Raw genomic sequence first — 23,227 nt, 5'->3', positions numbered from 1 at the left:
TATGAAGAGCTTTGAGGATGAGGGTGATTAATTTAAACTATATTTGGAAGGAGACAGGCAACCAGTGCAGTGACTGGCACAGTGAATCTGTGTAGTGTTTGGTTTGAAAGAGAAGCCTGGCAGCTGTGTTAAGAATGGATTGTAGATGAGAAAGTTTAGTATGTGGGCAGTTACAGTAGTCTAGATGAGAGTAAATCAGAGCGAAAATTAGTTTTTTAGAGGTTTCATTTGTAACAAATGGTCAGATTCTAGAAATGTTTTAAGGTGCATTTGGCAAGAAGCAACAGATTGAATATGTGGAGAGGAGAGGTCGGAGTCTAGCACAAGCCAAAGACAGTGGACCTGTTGCCTCAGACGTTATGTTGACATCACAGACGGAAATGGAAAGATCAGGGTTAGGTCGGTCCCGCAGTAAGGCGGTATTGATATTAAGTTCAGACTTATATAACTGGGTATCATCAGCATAAAGATGATAATGAAAATCAAATATGCTGATGGTTTGTCCAATGGGGGCAGAATGGAGGGAAAAGGGAAGAGGACCTAGGACTGAGCCCTGAGGAACCCCGGCAGTGAGAGGAAGAGGCGAAGAGAGAGATCCAGTGAAGGAGACACGGAAGGTGCGGTCAGAGAGGTGGGAAGAAAACCAAGAGAGTGTAGTGTCTTTCAGGCCAGTGGAGCAAAGAATCCTGAGAAGACTGCTGAGAGATCTAGAAGAATGAGGAGAGAATAGTGCCCTTTAGATTTAGCAATAAGGAGATCATTGGAAACTTTAGAAACAGCAGTTAAAGTGTTTCAGTAGAGTGCATAGGAACCATATTGTAGGGGACTGTACAAGGTGTGAGGGACTGTGTGAGGCACTGTTACAGGTAGTGGGGCGAGCAGAGGAGTGGAGCCTTCATCCTCAGTGACTGGCTCAAAGGAAGAGAGTGAACAGGGTAAAGTAGCGGGAGTAGAGGGATTAATGGAGTTAGTGGATTGGGAAATTATTTCCTGGCGAATGCAGTTAATTATATCATTAAAGTAGGTGACCAGATCTTCAGCCCCAAGGTTTGTAACAAGTGGCTGAACCTTTGGTGTTAGTAAGGTATGAAGAGTGTCGAAGAGCATCTTAGGATTGTTAGAGAGGATATAAGATTAGTGGAATACACCTGTTTGGCGAGATGTAGGGCTGTGTTATAGATTCTAAGCATAAATTTGAAGTACAAAAAAGTCTGCTGATGTGCATGATTTTCTCTACAGACGTTTTTCACTCCTGGTGCACTGCGAAGGAAACGAGCTTGGGGCATGTGCCAAGGTTGCCGACGTCTGTGTTGAAATGTAGATAGTGAGGGAGAAGCAACCTTATCCAGGGCACTTTTGAGGTTGTGATGGTTAGTAGCATGATTAGTACGGGAGAGAGAGGAGATGGTGGACAGTGATAACCGCATAGTTTCTGTGAGACGGTGAGTAACAATGGCATGTGGGTTCCAGTAAGTGTGATAGGTGGGACAGTTCTTTAAAGGAGAGAAACTATTATAAGGTAAAAAAAAAGAAGGTTATGCTCTGATAGTGGAAATGCAGTATCAGTGAAGAGACTTAAGAGAGTTGAGCAATGACCAAGTCTAGGATGTTTCCCTTCTGGGGAGTAGGAGTTGTGAGAGTCCTAAAGAGGAAGTTAGTGACAAAAGTTGAGAGGACGAGAGATGGTGGTGTTAATAGGAATGTTAATGTCTCCCATCAGGCCCGGCGCCAGCACCCGGCTAACCCGGGCAAGTGCCGGGGCCCCGGGGTACTGGAAGGGGCGTTTCGGGTCCGTACCGGGCCCTTCATCAGTTCAATACATGTAGATTAGTGGAATACAGTACATGTATTGAACTGATGAAGGGCCCGGTACGGACCCGAAACGCACCTTCTAACCAATAAAGAAACCATAAAATTACACTAAGAGGTTTCGCTAATTTGAGGACCTGGCACCGTGAGATATCACCTGGATACACACTACCTATCTGTTACTAGATCTAGATGAGTGAGAGAATTGCAAGCCACCGAAGCACAGATTAGTAGGCATCCCTGTGGTCTTCATATAAAATACCTGTGGAGCTCTTCAATCTAGCCAAATTGGCTAGAATGGGGCCTGATTTGTTGCCCTATTGATAGTTTAACAGTTTGTCTTCATGGTTTGGCTTATAATATCCTTTCTGAGGACAGTACTAGCTCAAGCAATTGCTTATGTAATGCAGCATCTTTCAGCTATCCATGAGGATATTGGGCAGTGGTTGGAGACACTTGAAAACAACCAGGTGGCAATAGAAGAACATAGCTCAGCAGTGGCCCACAAGAACATAGGCTGAAGGACTCTGCCCTACTTTTAATAGAAGATCAAGAAAACCGTAGTAGGCGGAAAAATATCAGAATTAAAGGACTGATTTGTTGCCCTATTGATAGTTTAACAGTTTGTCTTCAAATCTTGACCATCTGTGGTGCACATGCCACTCAAGGAGGGTCTTATGAAGTTTTCCATACTTCTAGGTTTGTGAGATAAAAGATACTTGATAGATGCCTGTCTCACTGCTGATCCTAAATGTCCTAATATCATTGCTAATCCTAAAGCTTGTTTTTTTCATCACTGCAACATACGCCATTACGCTTCTTTTCACTAATGTTTTTTCCGCCTCCCAGAAGACCGGCAGATTATGAGGTATGGACGGTTATGAAATTCAAATTCAATATTCTAGCCCCCTAGAAGGGTCCATCTTGTCTCAAATATGAGGGGAACTGCCAGCTTGTAGGTATAACCAATAGTCGAATATATGATTCTGAGTTCTGAACAGTGGCTTTTTGCTTCCTTATCAATTCAGCAACGTAATCCAAAAACAACAGCATAGTAGTGTTCTCTTTCTTTAAAAGTTAATGTTGCAGGGTCGTGGCCTGGCCACAATACATGGCGGACGCATAGTGCTGCAGCTCCGTTCAGCAAGCCCTTATCTGCTTTATCAGCATAATATTGGTAAATCCAGCAAAGATAGGCTTCATGACCCACCAGAAACTCCAAGGGGATTTAGACAGAAACCTGAGGAAGAAACTGTCCGACTCCTCTGGCACGTTTGCAAGTCAGATTTTCTAGAGGACTTAGATGCCGATAGTTTAGTGGACTCAGAGACACAAGGAGTGATGGATTTCGTGGCACCGCTTATGATATCCTTTCTGAGGACAGTACTAGCTCAAGCAATTGCTTATGTAATGCAGCATCTTTCAGCTATCCATGAGGATATTGGGCAGTGGTTGGAGACACTTGAAAACAACCAGGTGGCAATAGAGGAACATAGCTCAGCAGTGGCCCACAAGAACATAGGCTGAAGGACTCTGCCCTACTTTTAATAGAAGATCAAGAAAACCGCAGTAGGCGGAAAAATATCAGAATTAAAGGACTTCCGCCGGCCTGGCGCAGGCCAGTGCCGGCGATCAATTGTACCAGTGTCGCTTTAAGAGTGTGGCGACGCGTGGTAGGACAGTGTGGCGACGCACGGTAGGACAGGTAGGCCATGGAGCTATTTGCTAATCTGCTGTCTGGAGATAGGGCGAAACAGATCACCATTGAGAGAATCCATCGCTCTATAAAACCATCGCTCTCTAAAACCTCTGCCGAAAGCAGAGGTGCCGCGTAGGGATGTTGTGTGCAGACTATTAAGATATTGTGACACTGCAGGCATCTTGAAAGCATCTTGAGAAAGGAGCTAGCTAGACGGAGCAACTCTAACGTTCTACGAAGACGTTGATCCCGCCACCCTCAGTTTCGTTGGCTCTTCCCCTTTGGGTTGACTTCCTCTAAAGATGGGAAAAGATGCACAATCAAGTGCCCTATTGAGTGTGGGACCTACTTGAAATTTAACCTCTGGACATCACCTTTTGGATGCCAGTAATGGAGCAACAATACTCTCACATGTTGTCAGCCTCCCAACTGGTGGGGAGGTAATCATTGTTAAATTCAAGGCTATCAAGTTGCATGCTGGATGTTCAGTTTTAATAATTGTGTTTACATATGTTACCAAATTGAAGCCTCCATTGTGAAAAACCCACATGTCACTAGGCAGTTTGGGTCTGGTTTGCTTTTCACAGGGAACCTGTCACCAGAAGGCACAATTTCACAATTTCTTGCAGGACCTGGCTGTAACACACTGAGCATGAGCAGAATGCGGAGTGTGTTACATAACACAGTGTAATACATCTGTATTATACTGTGTTAGGTTAAAAAAGAGCTTGAACAAGCGATCATATGATCTCTTGTTCAAGCCAACCTGTAAAAGAAAAAAGTTAAAAACACTTAATAAAAACACTTTTTAATAAAAAGAATTAATTAAATACAAGCATTCCCTATACATCTAATAAAGTAAAAAGACACAAAATCACCAACCCCCCCCCCCCCCACATATTTAGTTTCGCCGCGTCCGTAACAATCTGTACAATAAACCAGAAACATTATTGGACCCGCTTGATGAGCGCCTTAAAAACAAACCCCCCAAAACTTGCCAAATATGTAAATTTTTCATAAAATCTCTTCACAAAAATGTTCTAAAAAGTGATCAAAAAAAGTTATCTGCGCCAAAATGGTACCACTGAAAAGGACAACTAAACATCTACAAAATAAGCCCTAAACAAGCTCTGTCAACCAAAAAATATTACATTTATGTCTCTAGAAATATGGCAATAGGAAAATAAATGAGATTTTTCTCTGTATTAGTTTTTCTTCAGTATCACTGTTATCATAGTGATCTATAGAATAAAGAAAATATAGTATTTTTATGGTACGGTGTACGCCCCCCAAAAAATACAAGAAGAAAGGAAACTAAAGTTTACGATTTTCTTTTCCTACATACATTTTACGTTAATACGTTAATAAAATCTCATCAATGAGCTAATGACCAACTAAAATGAAGTATTTGTAAAGTGCATCTCAGGTCGCAGAAAATAAACCCTTATATGTCTAAATTGCCAAAAAAAAAATAAAGATTGTATAGCCAATATAAAGTGACAATGCATAATCTCCTCTGAATGGCGCAGCTTCCCTTCAATCTCCTGGCGTGTGCCCATACTGCGGGTTACCACCTCACATGGGGCATTGGCGTACTCAGGAGAAATTGGGTATGAAACTTTGTGGAGTGATTTGGTATTTTATCAACTAAGAATGTGTACATTTTTTGAAAAACACATTCGATTAGCCAAAATAATGAAAATTTTTAAATTGCAACCAATTTTGTTTTATCCCCTGTAAAACAATTAAAAGGTTAACAAACTTCATGAACTTCATAAAGTTCAAAGCCCCGTAACATCCTACAAAAATGAGAGAATGCATAAAAAACCATGGAGACATAAAGCAGACATTCAGTTAATGTTAGTTATCAAGTTTTTTTGCCGTTATGACTATGTGTGTGTTAAGGCTCACCCATGACTCTGGTCCCCCACCAGCGCCTCGCAAGCGCAACTCACGGGTCCCGGCTCCTGATCTGTCCCGTCCGGCCCCGACTGCTGCTGCTCCGTCCTCCTTGGCTGTGCGCTCGCGTCCCCGACTCCTAGGGCACGCACGACGGCTTCAGCAGATTTAAAGGGCCGGCGCGCCACTAATTGGCGCTGGCCTTTCCTAGGTTAACTATTTAACCATGCCTCTTCCTGTTACCCTTGCCGGATCTTCGTGCCTCGTGTCTTAGAGAAAGCTGTGTCTGATGCCTGGTGCTGTTATTGAGATTTTGTCACAGAGGGAGGGTTAGGAGCTGATATAATGTGGGAGGGCTAGGAATAAATTAGCAAAAAAAAAAGGGCATCGGTGGCCCTGCTACAAGAGATCCATTTCAGATTAAATTACACCCCTAATCTTTCAAGCAGATATTTCCCTGTTTACTATTGTCATTCCCCGGATACAAAGGGGCTGCTATATTGATTGCTTGAGAGACTTCTTGGGAACTTGAGGATTTTGTTGTAAAGGGTAAGATTAGCTACCCCTTATTTACACTGGGTTCAGTATTTTTACCAAATTTAGGTCAGGGACCTTTCCTCTCTAAAATTATGGAGGAAATGGAGGATTTCTTGGAGGGTAATATATTTGTAGGAATAGATCTCAAAATGCCTTTAAACCTTGTTCTGGATACTTCAAGTTTTTCTAGTATCTCACAAGCTACACTTCGTAAGGTTACCATATATTTGTAATGTAATATATTTGTATATGTCCCCTATGATTTGTAAAGCACTACAGAATATGATGGCGCTATATAAATAAAGATTATTATTATACGCTTTTCAATTAAAAGATACATGGAGATCTGTACACCAGACAGATAACGACTACACTTTTTATTCTCATCCTCACAGGGTTTATTCCATGGGATAGGGCCTAACTTGCTGATCAGTGGGGGTCTCTGTGCTGAGACCCCCGCAGATCACAAAGACAAAAGTGGCTCCATCAGATTAATGGAGCAGACGACCTTGCATGACCGTTCTGCTCCATTAATCTCTATGGAGCTGACGGAAATTACCGAGGGCAGCGCTCACCGATCTCCAGCAGCTCCATAGAGCTTAATGGAGAAGAACGGTCATGCGAGGCAGTCTGCTCCATTAATCTGACAGACCCCTCGTTTTCGCAATCTATGGGGGTCTCAGCAAGTTAGGCCCTATTCCCACTTTGCTTTGTGGGAAAACTTTGGTAATATTGTATTTTTGGATCGCTCTTTTGTGTCAGTTACTTTACAATTTTATCCCCCTAGTGTTAGCCCAAGATTATGGCTATTAGAGAAAGCCTTCTTCATGATACTGAGGTGGTGGAAGAAATTAAGAAAGAATTAACTTTATTTTTAATTAACTTTACATTTATTACTAAATTGCTGAAGCAGCCTATAAACACTCTCAGCCAGTGTCAGGTTTAGCTCAATTGACTTTGTTAAGAGAACATGTTAAGAATTTATTGTAAAGTAGGGCAAAAGCCACACTCAAAAAATGCAGACGTCAGGTAAAGCAGGTAAATCATTATCCGGAGCGCTCACCGGCTTATGTCTCACTATTAAAGATGCACAAAGTAGAGAGGTAACACTTTTTTTGGTGCACCTTTGACATGGGACATGCAACACAATTCTGTTGGACTTTGCATGATAAATCTGGCGAAGGGTCCGACTGAGCACCGGAACGTCCTTTTTAGTGCAGAAATATGTGTCCCATGAATAATAGTGCGGGCACACAAAATGGTCACGTGCAACATAAATGTGGTGCAGACACTGCTTACATACCTGTGCAAGCAGTTTGTACTGAAAAGAACATGCAAAGTCCGGCAGAAAATTGGCGCAAGGCCCTTAGTAAATGTGCCCCTATATCTTACTCTTTGCCATGGAGTTGAGAGGAATAATAAAATGTTTTTCCCCACCTCTTTCCAGAAAGGTGCCCTAGCTTGCTAGCGTGCCCTAGTGTCCTGTAATATATATTCTTCTTGACAAATACCTCACTTGGGTAACACCAGGAGAAATACTATAAAAAGTTTGATTTATTGACATCATCCAGGTGACAGAAAACTTGCATGGTCACTAATCCTGTTTGTTCCTTATCTTAAAAGATAAGGAATATACCAGATTTGTGGTTGGCAGAGAAGGCAACCACAACTCAACCCGGCTACACCAGACTATTCATTATGCTACTGAAAAGAAATTCCCTCTAGTCCTTCTTGGCACTGATGTTAGGAAGGCTTTTCATAGAGCTTCATGAAGCCGGTAATACAGCACTTCAGAAGATCAGCCTTTTCACCAGGAACTTAGCCCAGATTTCAATGGCCACATTTAAAAGTGAAATTGGATGATGTATCCCTCAATCTTCTTGATTCTTGCCTGGTATGGACCGCTGTATTGACATAGAGTACATGGGGTGTAGCAGTTTATTCCACCAATCTCCCATTTAGAGAAGAAGAACCTCCTTGAGGAGGTCTTTTATAGTGGCTGGCTTCAACAGGACAGTTTCAGCCTCAGTCTTCAGGGAAGGAAGGGTTAATTTAGGTTGGAAGTCTCTTGTGAATAAATCTTTAGTATGTATCCAGATGATCTCTTAGCAACCAGTTCCAAGGCAGATACATGGGAGAGTAAGGCCACATGCACACCACTTTGTTTCATGGATGTGCTTCATCCTCATTTCATACAGCAGTCTCAGGTTTCAATGTTATTCAATGTACTTTCATAGACTGTGAGCTCTTGCGAGCAGGGTCCTCATTCCAGTTGTTTCATCTGATTGTGTTATTACTCTGTTATGTCTTGTTTTATTTGTAGATGTACCCCATGATTTGTACAGTGCTGTGAAATATAATGACGCTTTATAAAATATTATTATTAAAGTTTTTCTCACTGGTCCGTATCTATGTATCACAGCCCCAATGTATTTTTACGATATATATACTATATATTAATTGTGATATTGTTCTTGTACTTTGACTAGGATACTTTATATAAAAGTTTTTTTTATTTTATTAGTTTTTTTATTATTACCATTTCTTACTAAAAAAATATAGACAGGGGAAAGGGGAAAAAAAAGTAAGTCAGGGTGCACGGACAAGAAGACTTTTCCGGTAGAGGCACTTAGATAGAGGAACCGTAGAACAGATGGATCCAGCACTCATAATCTTGGAACTCCAATGTTAAAACTTCATTCTTTATTCATAATAGTTAAAAATACATGTTGCTATATCCTATCAAGGACTCACATGTTTTGGACATTGCTTTGTGTCCATGGGAGACCAAGAGTAAGGACATGAAGCAATGTCAGAAATACGTCGGTCAATTCTGAGTTCTGGATCCATCTGTTCTATAGTTCCTGTATCTAACTGCCTCTGCCGGCAAGGAATTCATGTTCGTGCAACACAAATCCCTCCAGAAGATAACTTTATGGTTTTAACATTGGAGTTCCAAAATTCTGAATGTTGGATCCATCTTTTCTATAGTTCCTGTATTACTTCTTACCATCATGAAAAAATCATGTGAATCCGATTTATTTTTATTATTATCATACCTCTAGCATTGTACATTCAATCTTTTTTCACCTTTTTACCATTATTGTATCTTTCAATTGATTTTATAAGCTTTGTAGATTGGATATATGAATATTGTTTTTAAAGATCTGATGAAGGAGATAGGTCACCTCCAAAATGCATAATCTATGTAATAACTTTTTGCAATTTTGCAATTCTGCAATGGCTGTATGTAATGTCTGTCACTAAAATGTTACTGTATTAAGCTGCAAATTTTATGCGCGGCAACTCTGAATGCAATATATAGGTATGTGTGTGATGTTTTGCAAGAAGTTTTTCACAAGTTCATTTTATGTTAATTACTATAGATATCTTTATTGATTTGTACTTATTGATTACATTTTAATGTATTAATTGTAAGATTTAAAAAATATGGTCCAGACTGGAGGGTTTGAATCCTGTACAGGACAAATTGAGTAAGTGTGATGCAAAAATAACCTTGTGTCAGGGGGAGCCCTACCTGACATTGGCAATGTCCCCATGATAGTAGGCTCACAGTTAAATGCCTACCACTGTAAACAGACATAGTTGTAAAGTGGTTAAATAGCATTGCATTCTGCCCATTATTGATCATTTACTAATTCTGATTAGCAAGGAGATTTATCAAAAGTGTCTAGGAGCAAAACTGTTCTACTTTCTCATGGAAACCTTTCATTTTAGAAACTGCTTTGGAAAAATGAAAGCTGAGCTCTGATTGGTTTCCCTGAGCAACTAGAACTGTTTTGCTCTCATACACTTTTGATAAATCTCTGTGCGGGTCAATAGACTTACAGTAAAGGTTACTACACATCATGGGCTATCACACACAGTCTTTTTGAGATCATATTGCCTAAAGGATATCTATCACCAGATCAAGGATAGTAAACCAAGCTGATGCGTGCCCCTCTGGCAGGATCTGCTCTTCTTTTAGCTTCTTATGCCCTGATTTTAAAGAAAAAAAGGCTTTTAAAATTATGCAAATAAGGAGTTTGGAACCCATCAGGCTCATTTGCATATTTTTTTAAGCCTTTTTTTTCTTAAAAACAAAGGCTTAAGAAGCTAAAAGAAGAGCAGATCCTGCCAGAGGGGCACGCATCAGCATGTCAGTGTGCTTGGTTTACTATCCTTGATCTGGTGATAGGTGTCCTTTAACATGTCATGCAATTGTAAAACCTATTGGTATGGTTTGTCTTTTTTATACTACAATTTGTTGTTATTTTTTTTTTTAAGTTGCTATAAAATGATTTGGTACATAAGAATTCCTACATCAATACTTTTATTATATTCCTTTAATGAAAAAAGACAGCTGCAAGTTGTAATAATATTTCCTGTTTCTTATAGGGAGATCGCATGTGGCACTTTGCCGTGTCTCTGTTCTTGGTCGAACTGTATGGAAACAGCCTACTTCTGACAGCTGTTTACGGGCTTGTGGTTGCAGGCTCCGTCCTTTTCCTTGGAGCTATAATTGGAGACTGGGTTGATAAAAATCCACGACTGAAAGGTAATATATTGAATAAACAAGGGTTTTTGTAGGTTTAAAAATAAAGGTGCATTTAGTCATATAGATTTTTATTTTCAAGCATACAGGAAATGTTGCAGAGAAATGTCACTTTTAGAGCATAAAAAATGTCAGGTCTGGTAACAATCTACGTAGGCTATGTACTATGGGGCTGGATGGCTATAAATTATGGGCTGGCAGGCTATATACTAGAGGCAGGCTATATACTGTGAGCTGAATGACTATATATTGCATGGGCTATTGGCTACATACTAGGGCATCGGTTGGCAGGCTATATATTGGGGCAGGGGCTGGTTATACGATACCTCAGCCATCGCATCTCTAGCACCTTATCTACAACTGCACTGCACAGCACAGATGTAGTCCCTACATAGTTTTAGGTTGCACTTCTCCCATAACTCCCTGCAAAAAACAAGTCACGGTCTTGGGACCAAATTGAGTCTGCAGAGCAGATTTGGATGACCCAGGGTAGACAAGACAACTTATTCCACACCAACACTTGTTAACATATTACTTCCAACATGGAAGCCAAGTTCAGCTCTATATAGTCAGTATAGATTGTAAACCTCCACTATTGGAATATGCCACTCCTGTAGATGCTGTGAGCTTGAGACACTAATGTTAGCATTGCTGAATTCATCCAGTTTATGCATAGCCGATAACTACCAGAATAGACTGATCAATCTTAGAGAGGAACAAAAGCAAGTCATCAACATATAGTTCTATACGATCCTTCCAGAGTATCTAAACCCCTTTAAGCTCGATTGTTGTCCAGCCATACAAGCCAAAGACTCTATGGCCCACACAAAGTGCAGCTGGTACAAGGGGCTACCTTGCTTTGTAACCTGCTACAGATGAAACCCATGTAAAACTGACCCAATACTCTCATCCAGTACTGCACTAAAATCACCCATTATAATCAACGCTGTATCTGGCATCAAAGGGAACCTACCACCACGAATCTACCTATAAAGGTAGATCGTCGGGTGGTAGGTGGATCTATAGGACGTGAGGATAGCCCTTTTTAGAGCTAATCCTCACGTCTCCGCTACTGGGGAGTGGAGTAGCCAGACATGAGGCTACACGTCATGGCTACTCCACGCCCCAGTAGCCTGTGTGTTCCTCCTACCCCGACATCTTCGGCGTGCAGCTCCTCGTAGCTGCGCGCCCTTGTCCGAGAAGCCGGAGTCCTGCGCATGCGCAGTAGCTCCAGCTTCGGAGCAGTGGCCGCGCAGCCGTGGGTCTGCGTTCTGCACATGCGCAGAACGCTGGGTTCTCGGACGAGGGCTGAAGATGTCAGAGTAGGAGGAACAAAGAGGCTCCTGGGGCGTGGAGTAGCCGCGACGTGTAGCCTCAGCTCCAGCTACTCCACTCCCCTGTAGCCTCTTTAGAAAATGTACATATTATGGCAATGAAGATTTTAAAAATGCGAAAAAACATGCATTGTTGAAGAAGGTTCTGATACATACTTGCATTCACTCTGCGATGTAGTTGTATGTCCAACTCCTGCTGCAGAAAACATTCCCCAAATCATAACACTTCCTCTATAACCTTTCACTGAATTCCTTATACACTTTGGGTTCAGTCTTTCTCCATTTTGACAACAAACATAATGTGTCCTATCGACCCAAATAAATTAAACTTACATTCATCACTAAAACAAACTGTGGACTACTTTTCCTCTGTCCACACAACATGCTCCTCAGCAAAGGTGAGTCTATCCTTTTGATTCTTTCTGTTTATGATAGGTTTGGTCACTGCAGAGTGGGCTTTCAGTCCACATACTCTTATAGTGTTATTCAAGAAAGAACCTGTTCAGTGTTGAACAGGCGAACAATTCTAGCTGCAGTGTTGAAACAATTACCCATAGAGGTTATCAACATTATCCTGTCCTCTCTTGCATTTTGTTTTGACCAGCTTTGAGGGACTTGAGTTTGTTATGTTGTAAAGATGCAACTGTTCTTTCTATGGTTGATAAGGTCATCTACTAGTCAAGCGTTTCAGTCAATTTGTAACGGCTGACAATTTTTGCAAAGTCAGATCAAAGTGGAAAGTTAGGCTGCCAGTTAAATAGGGCTTGTCAGATAATTAAGGAATTTAGCACCCGGTGCCAGATAAACAGCATTTACATTTTATTATGTATCCTTTAATGCTGTTGTTAAAGCCCATTGTGGGTGGAATTAGTAGGTATCTAGCCTTTAAATAAAAAAAGGCTGTAATTAAAAGTCTCTTGCCATTTTATTGCAGTAAATCTGTCATTGCTTAAGAGTAAATTCTGACATGTTCTGACATGATTTCATGACCTGTTTAAAATAACAAGGAGAGCTCAAATCATTTAATACTCTAAGACTTCTTCTAACATAAATTTTCTCTTTTCTTTTACAGTGGCACAGACTTCCTTAATTGTGCAAAATGTTTCTGTTATAATCTGCGGCATAATACTGATGGTGGTTTTCTTGTACAAGACAAAACTTTTGTCAATGTATCAAGGATGGCTCTTGGTCAGTTCTTATATTGACACCATTAACATTTTATAACGAATAAACATAACGTATCTTGTTTGTTACATTATTACATACCTCATTATATACAATAGCCTAAATGTTTTAGCTATTTTTTGTCTGACTTTGCACTGAAAAGAACTTTCAAACTGCCTGAACATGTATTTATAAAGTGTCTTAGCGAGTTTTGTGGCGCGGCTGCACTGTGTCCAGCGCGCCGCAAAATTCTGCACCTACTGTGGCTTTCCCAAGCCGATTCGGACCATGCCCCTCATTTCTTACAGCACCTAGACAGGATTGTGTCACACGTCCTATGTTAAAGGTGCACCAAAAAAAAGTTGTTGCACACTTCCCGAGGGGGTGCCAGATTCATGAAGACTGTGCGCCAGTATTCAATAATCTGGTGCACTCTGCACATTTGCATCACTATTGATAAATCTGGCCAATGTGTTTATTGGGATGCCCTGCAAATATAAAGCAAACCTGCAATACCAGGAATATCAATTTTATCTGGTGGCATGTTCTAAAAGCCTATGCTATGCTGATTTAAAAAAATGTCTTTGTCAGCATTCTGAATCTTTTAAGTAGTTTGAATAAGTTTAAAAGACATCTGCCATCAGTTTTACTGTTGGTAGACGTGTCCTACTAAGAAGCTCCTGAGGCTTCTTTTATTATAACTTCATACAGCACACTTGTAGGTGATGGGTGCTAGCGCAATGGGGGGAGTGAATAAATTAAAATAGGAGGTGCTCTGAGACTCTCTGGTAATGTAGCCGGAGCCCCCATGGCTAATTAGAATAGTTTTTATGACTGTATATTATTATATCGCAGCGTATAGAGTTATAATTAAAGAAGTCCTGAGGAACATCATTCCTCAGGAACTTCTTAGTAGGACACATCTACCATCAGTAAAGTGATGGTAGATGTCCTTAAATTTACATTACCTGGCTCCCAGCCAGCAGCATGTGGAGAGTTCCATGTGAGGGGCAGCTGCAGCATGTGTTTGTCTGTGCCAGTCTCCTCTCCTCCATACTCATGCAGCTCCCTCACTCCTCCCCACTTCCTGTCATGTGCATTGAGCAGGCAGAGGAGGGAGGGGAATGGTGTGGAGGAGAGGAAGAATTCATGAGGAGACACAGGCACACACAGGCTGCAGCTGCCACATGGACTGACAGGAGCCATGTAATGTGAATTAAACTTATATAAAATGCTGAAATGATTCAGAATGTTAACATAGGCACTTTTAAAATCAGCTTAGCATAGGCTATTGTAACCTGATAACACCTGAATATATAAGTAAATATAGTAATACTGGTTATATAAGTAAATATATTATGAGCCCTCACTAGCATGGTCCTCTTTCCACTTGCACCATGGAATTAAGGGTCTTAAAGGGTATAAATAATAATATGCTTGCAAGAGCTTACAATCTGTGAGGAGCTCATGGTGACACAGGAGATGACAGTGTTTGTATAATGGTCCGTTCATTCTTTACAAGGGATCAGAATAAATAAATAAATAAAATAATTTATAAATTAATAAAAAATGCTACTGCATGAACCAGTCATAAGGGGCCAAATAATAAACAGAGTCAAAGGTGAATAGGCGTGCAGCCTGTAGGTTGGTAACTAGTGCTTGCGGAATAATATATACTTGAGGAGTACACAAGTTACTGAAAAAAGAATGGAAGTTATTTGCAGTAAGGGAATTTGATATGCCTGCCTGAAGACATGGAATAGCTGGAGTGGAGTGGTAAATTCTTGTTGGATCCTTTACCACTTGGAGAAGGGAGCATAAGGGAGGAACAAACACAACAAAGGATTCAAGTGTAGATTTCACTGACCATAAGATGATTAAAGACAAGAATAAGGGAATATAGGAAGGTAGAAAGTGCAGCCTGGTTGTCCAGAGAAGAGAAAAGCTAGGTTCTTCGCCAGTGCAAGAAAACAGTACCTACTTCTGATGGTGTTTATTAAAATATAAACAACTACTACCCTGTTTCCCTTAAAATAGGACATCCCCCGAAAAATAAGACCTATTACAATTTTGTTCAGGCTTAGAGATATAAGGCCTCCCCTAAAAATAAGACCTAGCGGCAGCCATTGCAGCAGCTCCCCCCACGCCATACATTAGTATTAGGAAATCTTTTAGATGCTGCAGAAGGTTGTGACATGGGGAAGAATTCATGGAAGTAAATCACTGGATGTTGTGTGCTGCAAATGTGATCCCAGCAGCTCCCAGGATAAGAAGGGTCATTTATGGAAAGTGCTTTTACTAAACATACGAGATTGGGGCCAATGATTTTAATAGAAAAGGAATCACAAGAAATACAGCATGACATTCAGAGTTTGGAGAGCCATAAGGAGGTTAGAGAAGTTGATTTTTTGTTCAATGATAAATGTAAATTCTTGTTCATCGAAAAATAAGACATCCCCTGAAAATAAGACCTAGTGCCACTTCAGGAGCAAGAATTAATATAAGACACTGTCTTATTTTCAGGGAAACAGGGTATATACAGTACAGATTAAAATAACCTCCTCATTTAAAGAGTTTTCTGTATTTTCATGTCTATAAAAATTGTAGATTTATGGCGAGGGCACCAAAACTATGTATTAACACATGTGGAAATATATACTTAACAAAAAAGTGTGAAACAACTAATAATATGTCTTATATTCTAGTTTCTTCAAAGTAGGCACCTTTTGCTTGATTACTGCTTTGCACACTCTTGGCATTCTCTTGTTGAGCTTCAAGAGGTAGTCACCTGAAATGGTCTTCCAACAGTCTTGAAGGAGTTCCCAGAGATGCTTAGCACATGTTGGCCCTTTTGGCTATACTCTGCGGTCCAGCTCACCCCAAACCATCGCGATTGGGTTCAGGTCTGGTGACTGTGGAGGCCCGGTTATCTGGAGTAGCACCCCATCATTCTACTTTGAAGAACCTAGAATATAAGACATATTTTCAGTTGTTTCAAACCAATTTTTTAAGTATATAATACCACATTTGTTAATTCATAGTGTTGATGCCTTCAGTGTGAAAACACAGAAAACTCTTTGAATGAGAAAGTGTGTCCAAACATTTGGTCTGTACTGTAATATATAAGGTGTATATATACAGCATATATTTATCTTGCCTTTTATACCATGCTGTTGTTTTTTACCTGTTGTAGTTCTTTTTATAAATGACATCAGAAGTAGCACATATTTTTCTGGACATTTCTTTCCTAAAGAGATGGGTTTAAAGAGCATGTTTGAAGCTTTTGTGGTAGAGTATTAGTCAGTGGCAGGCCATTCTAGAGAATCTGTGCAGCTCAGGTGAAGTCCTGGAGTTGTTAGTGGGAGGCTCAAATTAAGTAAGACTTTTACAGTACACGAGTAAGACTTTTACAGTAGTAGAGTTTGGTGTAAGACCATTACAGTAGTCTAGAAAGTTACAGAGGCTTCCATTGTGAAAAATGGTTGATTTCTGTAAATATTTTCAAGGTGCAATACCCATCATGCAGCAAATATTAAGTGGTAGGATGGTATGGACTTAGTAGCATCCATCCACCCCCTTCAGAAGATACAGCCTTTGGGTGACAAAATTGTTTTCTGGGATGTTTCTCTGTGAGCTGTATTAAAATAATTTATGTTGTGATTCTGATACAGACTCTCTGTTACATCCTGGTTATTACCATAGCAAACATTGCTAATCTGGCCAGCACAGCTACATCTATTACTATTCAGAGGGACTGGATTGTTGTTGTTGCCGGAGAAGATAGGAGCAAATTAGCAGGTAAGATATATTTTATAGCTGCCTATGGTTTACATAGCTGAAAACTGTAAGATACACTCAAAAAGGAGAGCAGGCATAATAAAGGGATTTTGTAAATGAAAAGAAGGTTGATACTCCGGCACTTGCATAATAAAGGGATAGTAATAATAATCATCATAAAATTATCATAGCCACACCTCCTGCAACCCCCACCCCCTACCCAATATTATTTTTCATTAAAACCAAACACTCCCGAAAGAGAAATTGGTATTCGTCCATGAAGTACCATATATACTTAAGTACAAATTTTGTGCTGAAAAATTCCCACTCGGCTTATACTGAAATTTATAAAAAACAACTTTTATACTTAACCTCCCAGTCCTTGGCCAGGCTAGTACACGCCCCAGTAGCTTCTACAGTTAGTGTACTGAAATAATGTTTTTAAGAAGCTATAATGGTCAGATACTGGGGCTGATATCTGTGCAAATTGAATTTGTGTAGCAGCCCCTACAGAATGGTATACTATTATTCACATGTATCAGGTGGTTAAATATGCTATATAATCCTTATATGCATTTTCTCTTTTATAGATATTAATGACACAATTTAGAAATTCCAAAATAAAAGTTTGCTTTCATTTCTGTAAAAAATTAAAGGGTTAGTAAGCTTTCTACATCTATTGTTTGACTTGTTAACATTTACAAATGTCATTTGTGGTGATTTCTATTAATTAATAGGTCCCTAAACTCCTTAATGCTCACTGACGGATATATCTGTCAGGGAGCTGTTAAGGATGTATGAAGAGGGCTTATGGGGTGTATGATTTCTGCAGATTCATCACAAGGTGCCATTGGCACATTGTAATGAATCCTATGTAAAAATGAATAAATAAAATAAAATTCTAATTCAAATCACCCCCCTTTTCCCTAAAACTGATATAAACTACAATAAAAACTGTAAAAATCACAAATGTCAGGTATGGCCGCATCCCAAAATGCCCGATCTATCAAAATATGAAAACAGTTTTTGCAGGCAGTGAACCACATAACGGAAAATAGCCCCCAAATGTCCGAAACGCAACTTTTACACTACTTCACATAGCATAAAAAATGTTATAAAAAGTGATTAAAAAGTTGCACAGTCCTCAGAATGCTTGCAATGAAAACGTCAGCTCATCTCACAAAAAATCTCACACAGCTCCATATTGAAGTATGAAAATGTTAAAAGGGTGCACATCCGTTCGCATTGTTTTAAATTTTTTAAAATGTATTTAAACATAATAAAAACTATATAAATTTTGTATTACCAAACCAAAGAATATAAATTTGGTATTACCGTGATAGGACCAAACCAAAAAATAAGCATTTGGAGCCCACTAGAATGGGACATAAATGCGTTTTTTTTTGCCAATTTCACCACATTTGGAATTTTTTCCAAGCTTCACAGTACACAGCATGGAATCATAATTAAAGTCATTGAGAAGTAAAATATGTTACAGAGAAAATAAACCCTCACACAGCTGTGTACACAAAAAAAATGAAAAAGGTGGGGAGCTAATAATGAATGGAAAAACACTGCAATGCAATACCTGTGCTGTACTGTATATGCCAAATATGTTTTTAAAATGGTCTTAATGGTGTTATATGATGTTTGAAATTTTCCTCTGTGGGACTGAAGTTAAAACATTTGGCAGGGAGACAGGTAAAGTTTCACATACTTTATTTCAAATGACAATATCCATCTGCTCTATAATATATTCACTGTTCTCCTGGTCACTCCTGGCTCCTGCTTGTCCCACATACTCTTTTTTTATCCTCTCTTTGTTCCAAGATGCCGATGGGAGAGTGTGAGCTGTGAGCTGACATGTTATCATGGGGAAGAGGGGGAAGGAGCCAGGAGAGCAGTGAATATATTACAGAGCAGATGGAAGTTGTCATTCGAAATGTTTTCACATAATTTATTTTAAACACCATATAACACTGACATTTTTTAAAAACATATTTGGCTTATACAGTACTTTGTCTATAGCAACCTGTCCCCTGATAAAAAAAATAGCACTCAGGTGACAGGTCCACTTTAAATAATTGATTCTGAAATGTTCTTGAAAATTTGATTGCTATTTGATTTGTAATTTTTCTAGCATCATAATAAAACAAAGAACCATTAAAAATTGTGCCAACACAAATCAAAGATATGGCTATTGCATAAGTAATTAGTAATTAATATGAGTACTAAGACTATTTGTTTGCAAGCCAGAGCATTTCTAATTTTTCTACATTTCCCCCAAATTCCCCCTATTTCATAAATAATTGCAGTGAACTAATTTTTAAGGCTTCTATTTTAATGACAGACATGAACGCAACGGTGAGAAGAATCGACCTATTGACAAACATATTGGCTCCATTGGCTGTTGGGCAAATAATGACCTTTGGCTCAGCAGTTATCAGCTGTGGATTTATTGCTGGTTGGAATTTATTGTCCATGTGTGCGGAATATTTCCTACTTTGGAAGGTTTACAAAAAAACACCAGCCTTGGCCATTAAATCATGCAAAAAAGAAGATGACCAAGAATTAAAACAATTAAACATAAAAGGTATTGAATTCATACAGTATTTATTTCATGATTTCAAAAAAGTGTCAATGCTGTATATGCCTAAAAGCAAGTCTCATAATTAGGGTTCCTCAGTGCCTCAGCTATATTGCCCCCTTTTATAATGCTTCCCCCATTATTCCCCCATGTATATTGCCCCCTCTCCTTTATCCCCCATTCCATCCTCCCCTTTATATGGAAGTACAAGTTTAAAAAAAGCCAAACAAAAATAAAACCTCACCTTTCCTCTGGTCTCTTGGGTCACATCTTCTGCCCTGGGCGCTGGAGCGATAGTGGCAGGGGGTGGGGGTTTACTCCCAGCTCTACCACAGCAGGAGTAATCAGCTGCAGCAGCACATGAGCTAGAAACACAACTGATGTCCTGCATCTGGCTCATGCACTACGTTGCCTACTTCTCCCTGCATATTTTTTACTAGCTCCTGTGACCGCCCACCACGTTTGCTGTATACTATACTTTATGCCTACTTCTCCCTGCATATTTTTGACTAGCTCCTGTGACCGCCCACCACGTTTGCTGTATACTATACTTTATGCTACACAAAGTTTGTTAAAAGGGTTATCCGGGTGTTGAAAATTACTTAGGGCCGGGCTGGGGTGGGCTATTTAAAAATAATAAACATGTACTTACCTCCTACGGCGCCGCCGATGTCCCCCACCGCGGTCCGTTATATCTGTGCCCGTTTGTTTACAGGGGCACATAAGCCGCGCACAGGGAACTTCCAGTCCGCAATGTGGTCGGCTCCTCCCATCCGTCCCGATCTCTCAGCGTTGTAAGTGAGATATTGTGGGAGATGGTGTCCCTTATAATCAAACCGGAGCACAGAGGAGACAGACTGCGGCGCGGGACATCAGCAGCACCGGGCGAGGTGACCAGATGTTTATTATTTTTAAATAGCCCACCCCAGCCCACAACAACCGGATAAACCCTTTAATTGAATATCCTAAGGCATTTTTGTAATGGAAATTCTTTTTTTCAAATATCTGTTTTACAGTTTTTCTTGTACATCTACTTACAGAAGGAATGTTGTTTTATTTTTAAAGTTATAGATGCAAATTCAAATAACAATGAAAAACCTTCGGAAGATGTCCAACTTATGGGAGAAAATAATATGGTGTCAGCTGAAACCTCAAAAAAGGAAACGTGTGGTGAAAGAATTACAGAGCCATTTCGCACTTTCCGTGATGGGTGGGTCGCATACTACAATCAATCAGTGTTTTGGGCTGGAATGGGCCTTGCTTTCCTCTACATGACTGTGCTTGGCTTTGACTGTATCACCACTGGATATGCTTACACTCAAGGTTTAAGTGGCTCTGTTCTCAGTATCCTTATGGGAGCATCTGCTATTTCTGGAATCATGGGAACTGTGGCATTCACCTGGCTCAGGAAAAAATGTGGTCTGGTCCGTACTGGATTCATTGCAGGAGTTACTCAACTTGGAAGCCTCGTTCTGTGTGTTGTCTCGGTTTTTATGCCTGGTAGTCCATTAGATCTTACAGTTTCTCCTTTCCAGGACATTACCACCCGCTTTCTTGAGGGAGAACCTTTACCTACATTATCTCCAGCTGCTGTTCCTCAAGAGTTCTCCACAATTAGCATACAAAATCTTTTAAGTAATTCCAGCTTAACAACCAGTGAACCAGACGTTTTAATTCCATTGACCTCGGTCAGTTTACTTTTTGCTGGAGTTATTGCAGCTAGAATTGGTAAGTACAATCAACTGGCTATTCATGCTTTCAAACAATATATCATCATTTTCACTCAGCCCTCTGCCCCACTCAGTCATTGGGGCACATTTACTTACCTGTCCAACAAAGTTGACAGAAAGTGCAACGGCCGGCGAGAATGCACTCTGCCGCGATTCAATAAGATTTTGTGCATGTTTAAGTGCTTTGTCTTGCAACACAATTTGAAAGTTACATCCAGCACTCAGTCCGAATCAGTCGGATCGTTCAACGGCACGTCCCCAATTTGTGTCGCATGGAAGCCAGTGCAAATCCCGAAAACGTGGCACAATCCAACAAAAGTGCGATCAGTGACCGTTAGTAAATTAGCCCCAATATAACGAGATTTCGAAGATGACATAGTATAATGTATTGTGTTTCAAAGTATGTTATTTTTTTGTTTTAAATCCTACTTTAAATGATATCATTTTAAATGTTACACTGTCAATTTATTATACAAATGAAGTATTAGTTACGACATAAACAGTTTAATGCCTCATGTTGGAAAAAGTATTTGTACAATGGTATACTTTTTCAGCTTTCTCTAGGAGTCTTCAGATATACCCTGCAAGAATTATTACCACAGACATGTACACTATAAAATGGTACCTATACCCTAAAAAACTAACCCCATTTCTTTGCTCGACTAAGATGTAAAGAGGTTTTCAATATGATTTTTTGCATTCTCTCACTGTAGCCTTTGCTACATTCAGAGATAGCACTTGTTGCATGATACCTTCTCGGTTTTTATTTTGCATGAATGAGCGCAGCTCTAGTAGCCTTCAAGTCAAAATGATAAAATACATATATTGCTATTATCATAATATTAATTAACAATTGTCTAAGCTAAATTTTTCAAGATATGTTGCTTCACACATGATCTAGAACATTTTAAGCAAGTTTGGTTTAATTAGTTTTTGATGATAAGTATCTAAATAATGTGTATCCATGTTTTTTGTAGGTCTTTGGTCTTTTGATCTGACGGTAACACAGCTTCTTCAAGAAAATGTGATTGAATCTGAAAGAGGCATTATAAATGGTGTCCAGAACTCCATGAATTATCTTCTTGATCTTCTGCATTTCATTATGGTGATCTTGGGGCCCAACCCAGAAGCTTTTGGCTTGCTTGTTCTTATTTCAGTGTCATTTGTTGCCATGGGTCATATAATGTATTTTCGATTCGCTTTCAAAAATCTTGGAACCCATTTGTTTTCCTGCTCTTCCTTAGATAAAAAAACTGTGGCAAGTGATCAGCAACAAGGAGATTCATCTGTTTAACTACTATGTTCACATGGCGGTATACAACACAGATTTTTTTGCTATCAGAAAATCTGTGTCTAATATCGATCCAGAATCTGTTTTTTGGCTTTTGACAGGTTCTTGACAACAGGGATTTAGCCATGGATTTCCTAGATGGGAACAGTAAACATTTATTAGCTTATATTTTTCCTTATGTAAGTGTTATCTACATGTGTTTTAGTGTTTGCTTTAATAAGACATATATGTTCTCATTAGACTTATTTGGCAGTCAAATGCTTTTAAGGTTAGCTTTGTTCTTTTTTATTTTTTTTCTTAAAATGGGACAATGGAAAATCTCAAAATAAAGCTGTGTGCATTTGAGACATCTCGAGACTATTAAATTGTTCCTTCCATCCAAACACAATCACATGGTTTCAACCTAAAATTACAGCAAATACATTTTTTGTTGTTTGTAAGCTCTTTGTCTTTACTGTCAAAGATCTTTTTTGTAAAACTATTTCATTGTTATAGAACTAAATGAAACCTACCATTTGATTTGATGCATTATGAAGCAAACATACCTTGAAGCTGCTGTAGCTACATGATGCAGGTTCATATCTTGGTTAATCCCTGAGCTGAGTGGTTTTGCTGAAAAAACAATGATAACATTCAGGACATTGGGAAAGCTGGGTCAGGCTCGCTGCCTAGATCAACACATGAGACACTGAGCTTGGAATTACAAATGGCAGTTAGTCAAGCATGACTAATCAACCTGAGCTGGATCACTCATATACAGCAGCTGGGGGATGGTGCAGCAATTGATTATTCTGCCTTCAGACACAACCCAAGGATTACATCATTCTCTCCTGCAGAGAATAACT

General features: G+C 39.6%; 1 protein-coding gene across 1 annotated transcript in view; it reads left to right on the top strand.

Moving 5' to 3' along the window:
- Window positions 1–22,731, top strand: part of SLC40A1 (solute carrier family 40 member 1) — a 28,297-nt gene extending 5,566 nt beyond the window's left edge. Inside the window, exons 3-8 of the mRNA XM_072117090.1 lie at window positions 10,343–10,502; window positions 12,906–13,021; window positions 16,669–16,795; window positions 19,125–19,367; window positions 20,427–21,089; window positions 22,069–22,731. Coding sequence (XP_071973191.1) covers window positions 10,343–10,502; window positions 12,906–13,021; window positions 16,669–16,795; window positions 19,125–19,367; window positions 20,427–21,089; window positions 22,069–22,385 — 1,626 coding nt within the window. The 3' untranslated portion in view covers window positions 22,386–22,731. The remainder of the gene's footprint in view (window positions 1–10,342; window positions 10,503–12,905; window positions 13,022–16,668; window positions 16,796–19,124; window positions 19,368–20,426; window positions 21,090–22,068) is intronic.
- The last annotated feature ends 496 nt before the right edge of the window (window positions 22,732–23,227 follow it).

This window comes from Engystomops pustulosus, chromosome 1 (assembly GCF_040894005.1).
Source record: "Engystomops pustulosus chromosome 1, aEngPut4.maternal, whole genome shotgun sequence".
NCBI classification, from domain to species: domain Eukaryota; kingdom Metazoa; phylum Chordata; class Amphibia; order Anura; family Leptodactylidae; genus Engystomops; species Engystomops pustulosus.
This window is presented reverse-complemented; position numbering and strand designations above follow the sequence as displayed.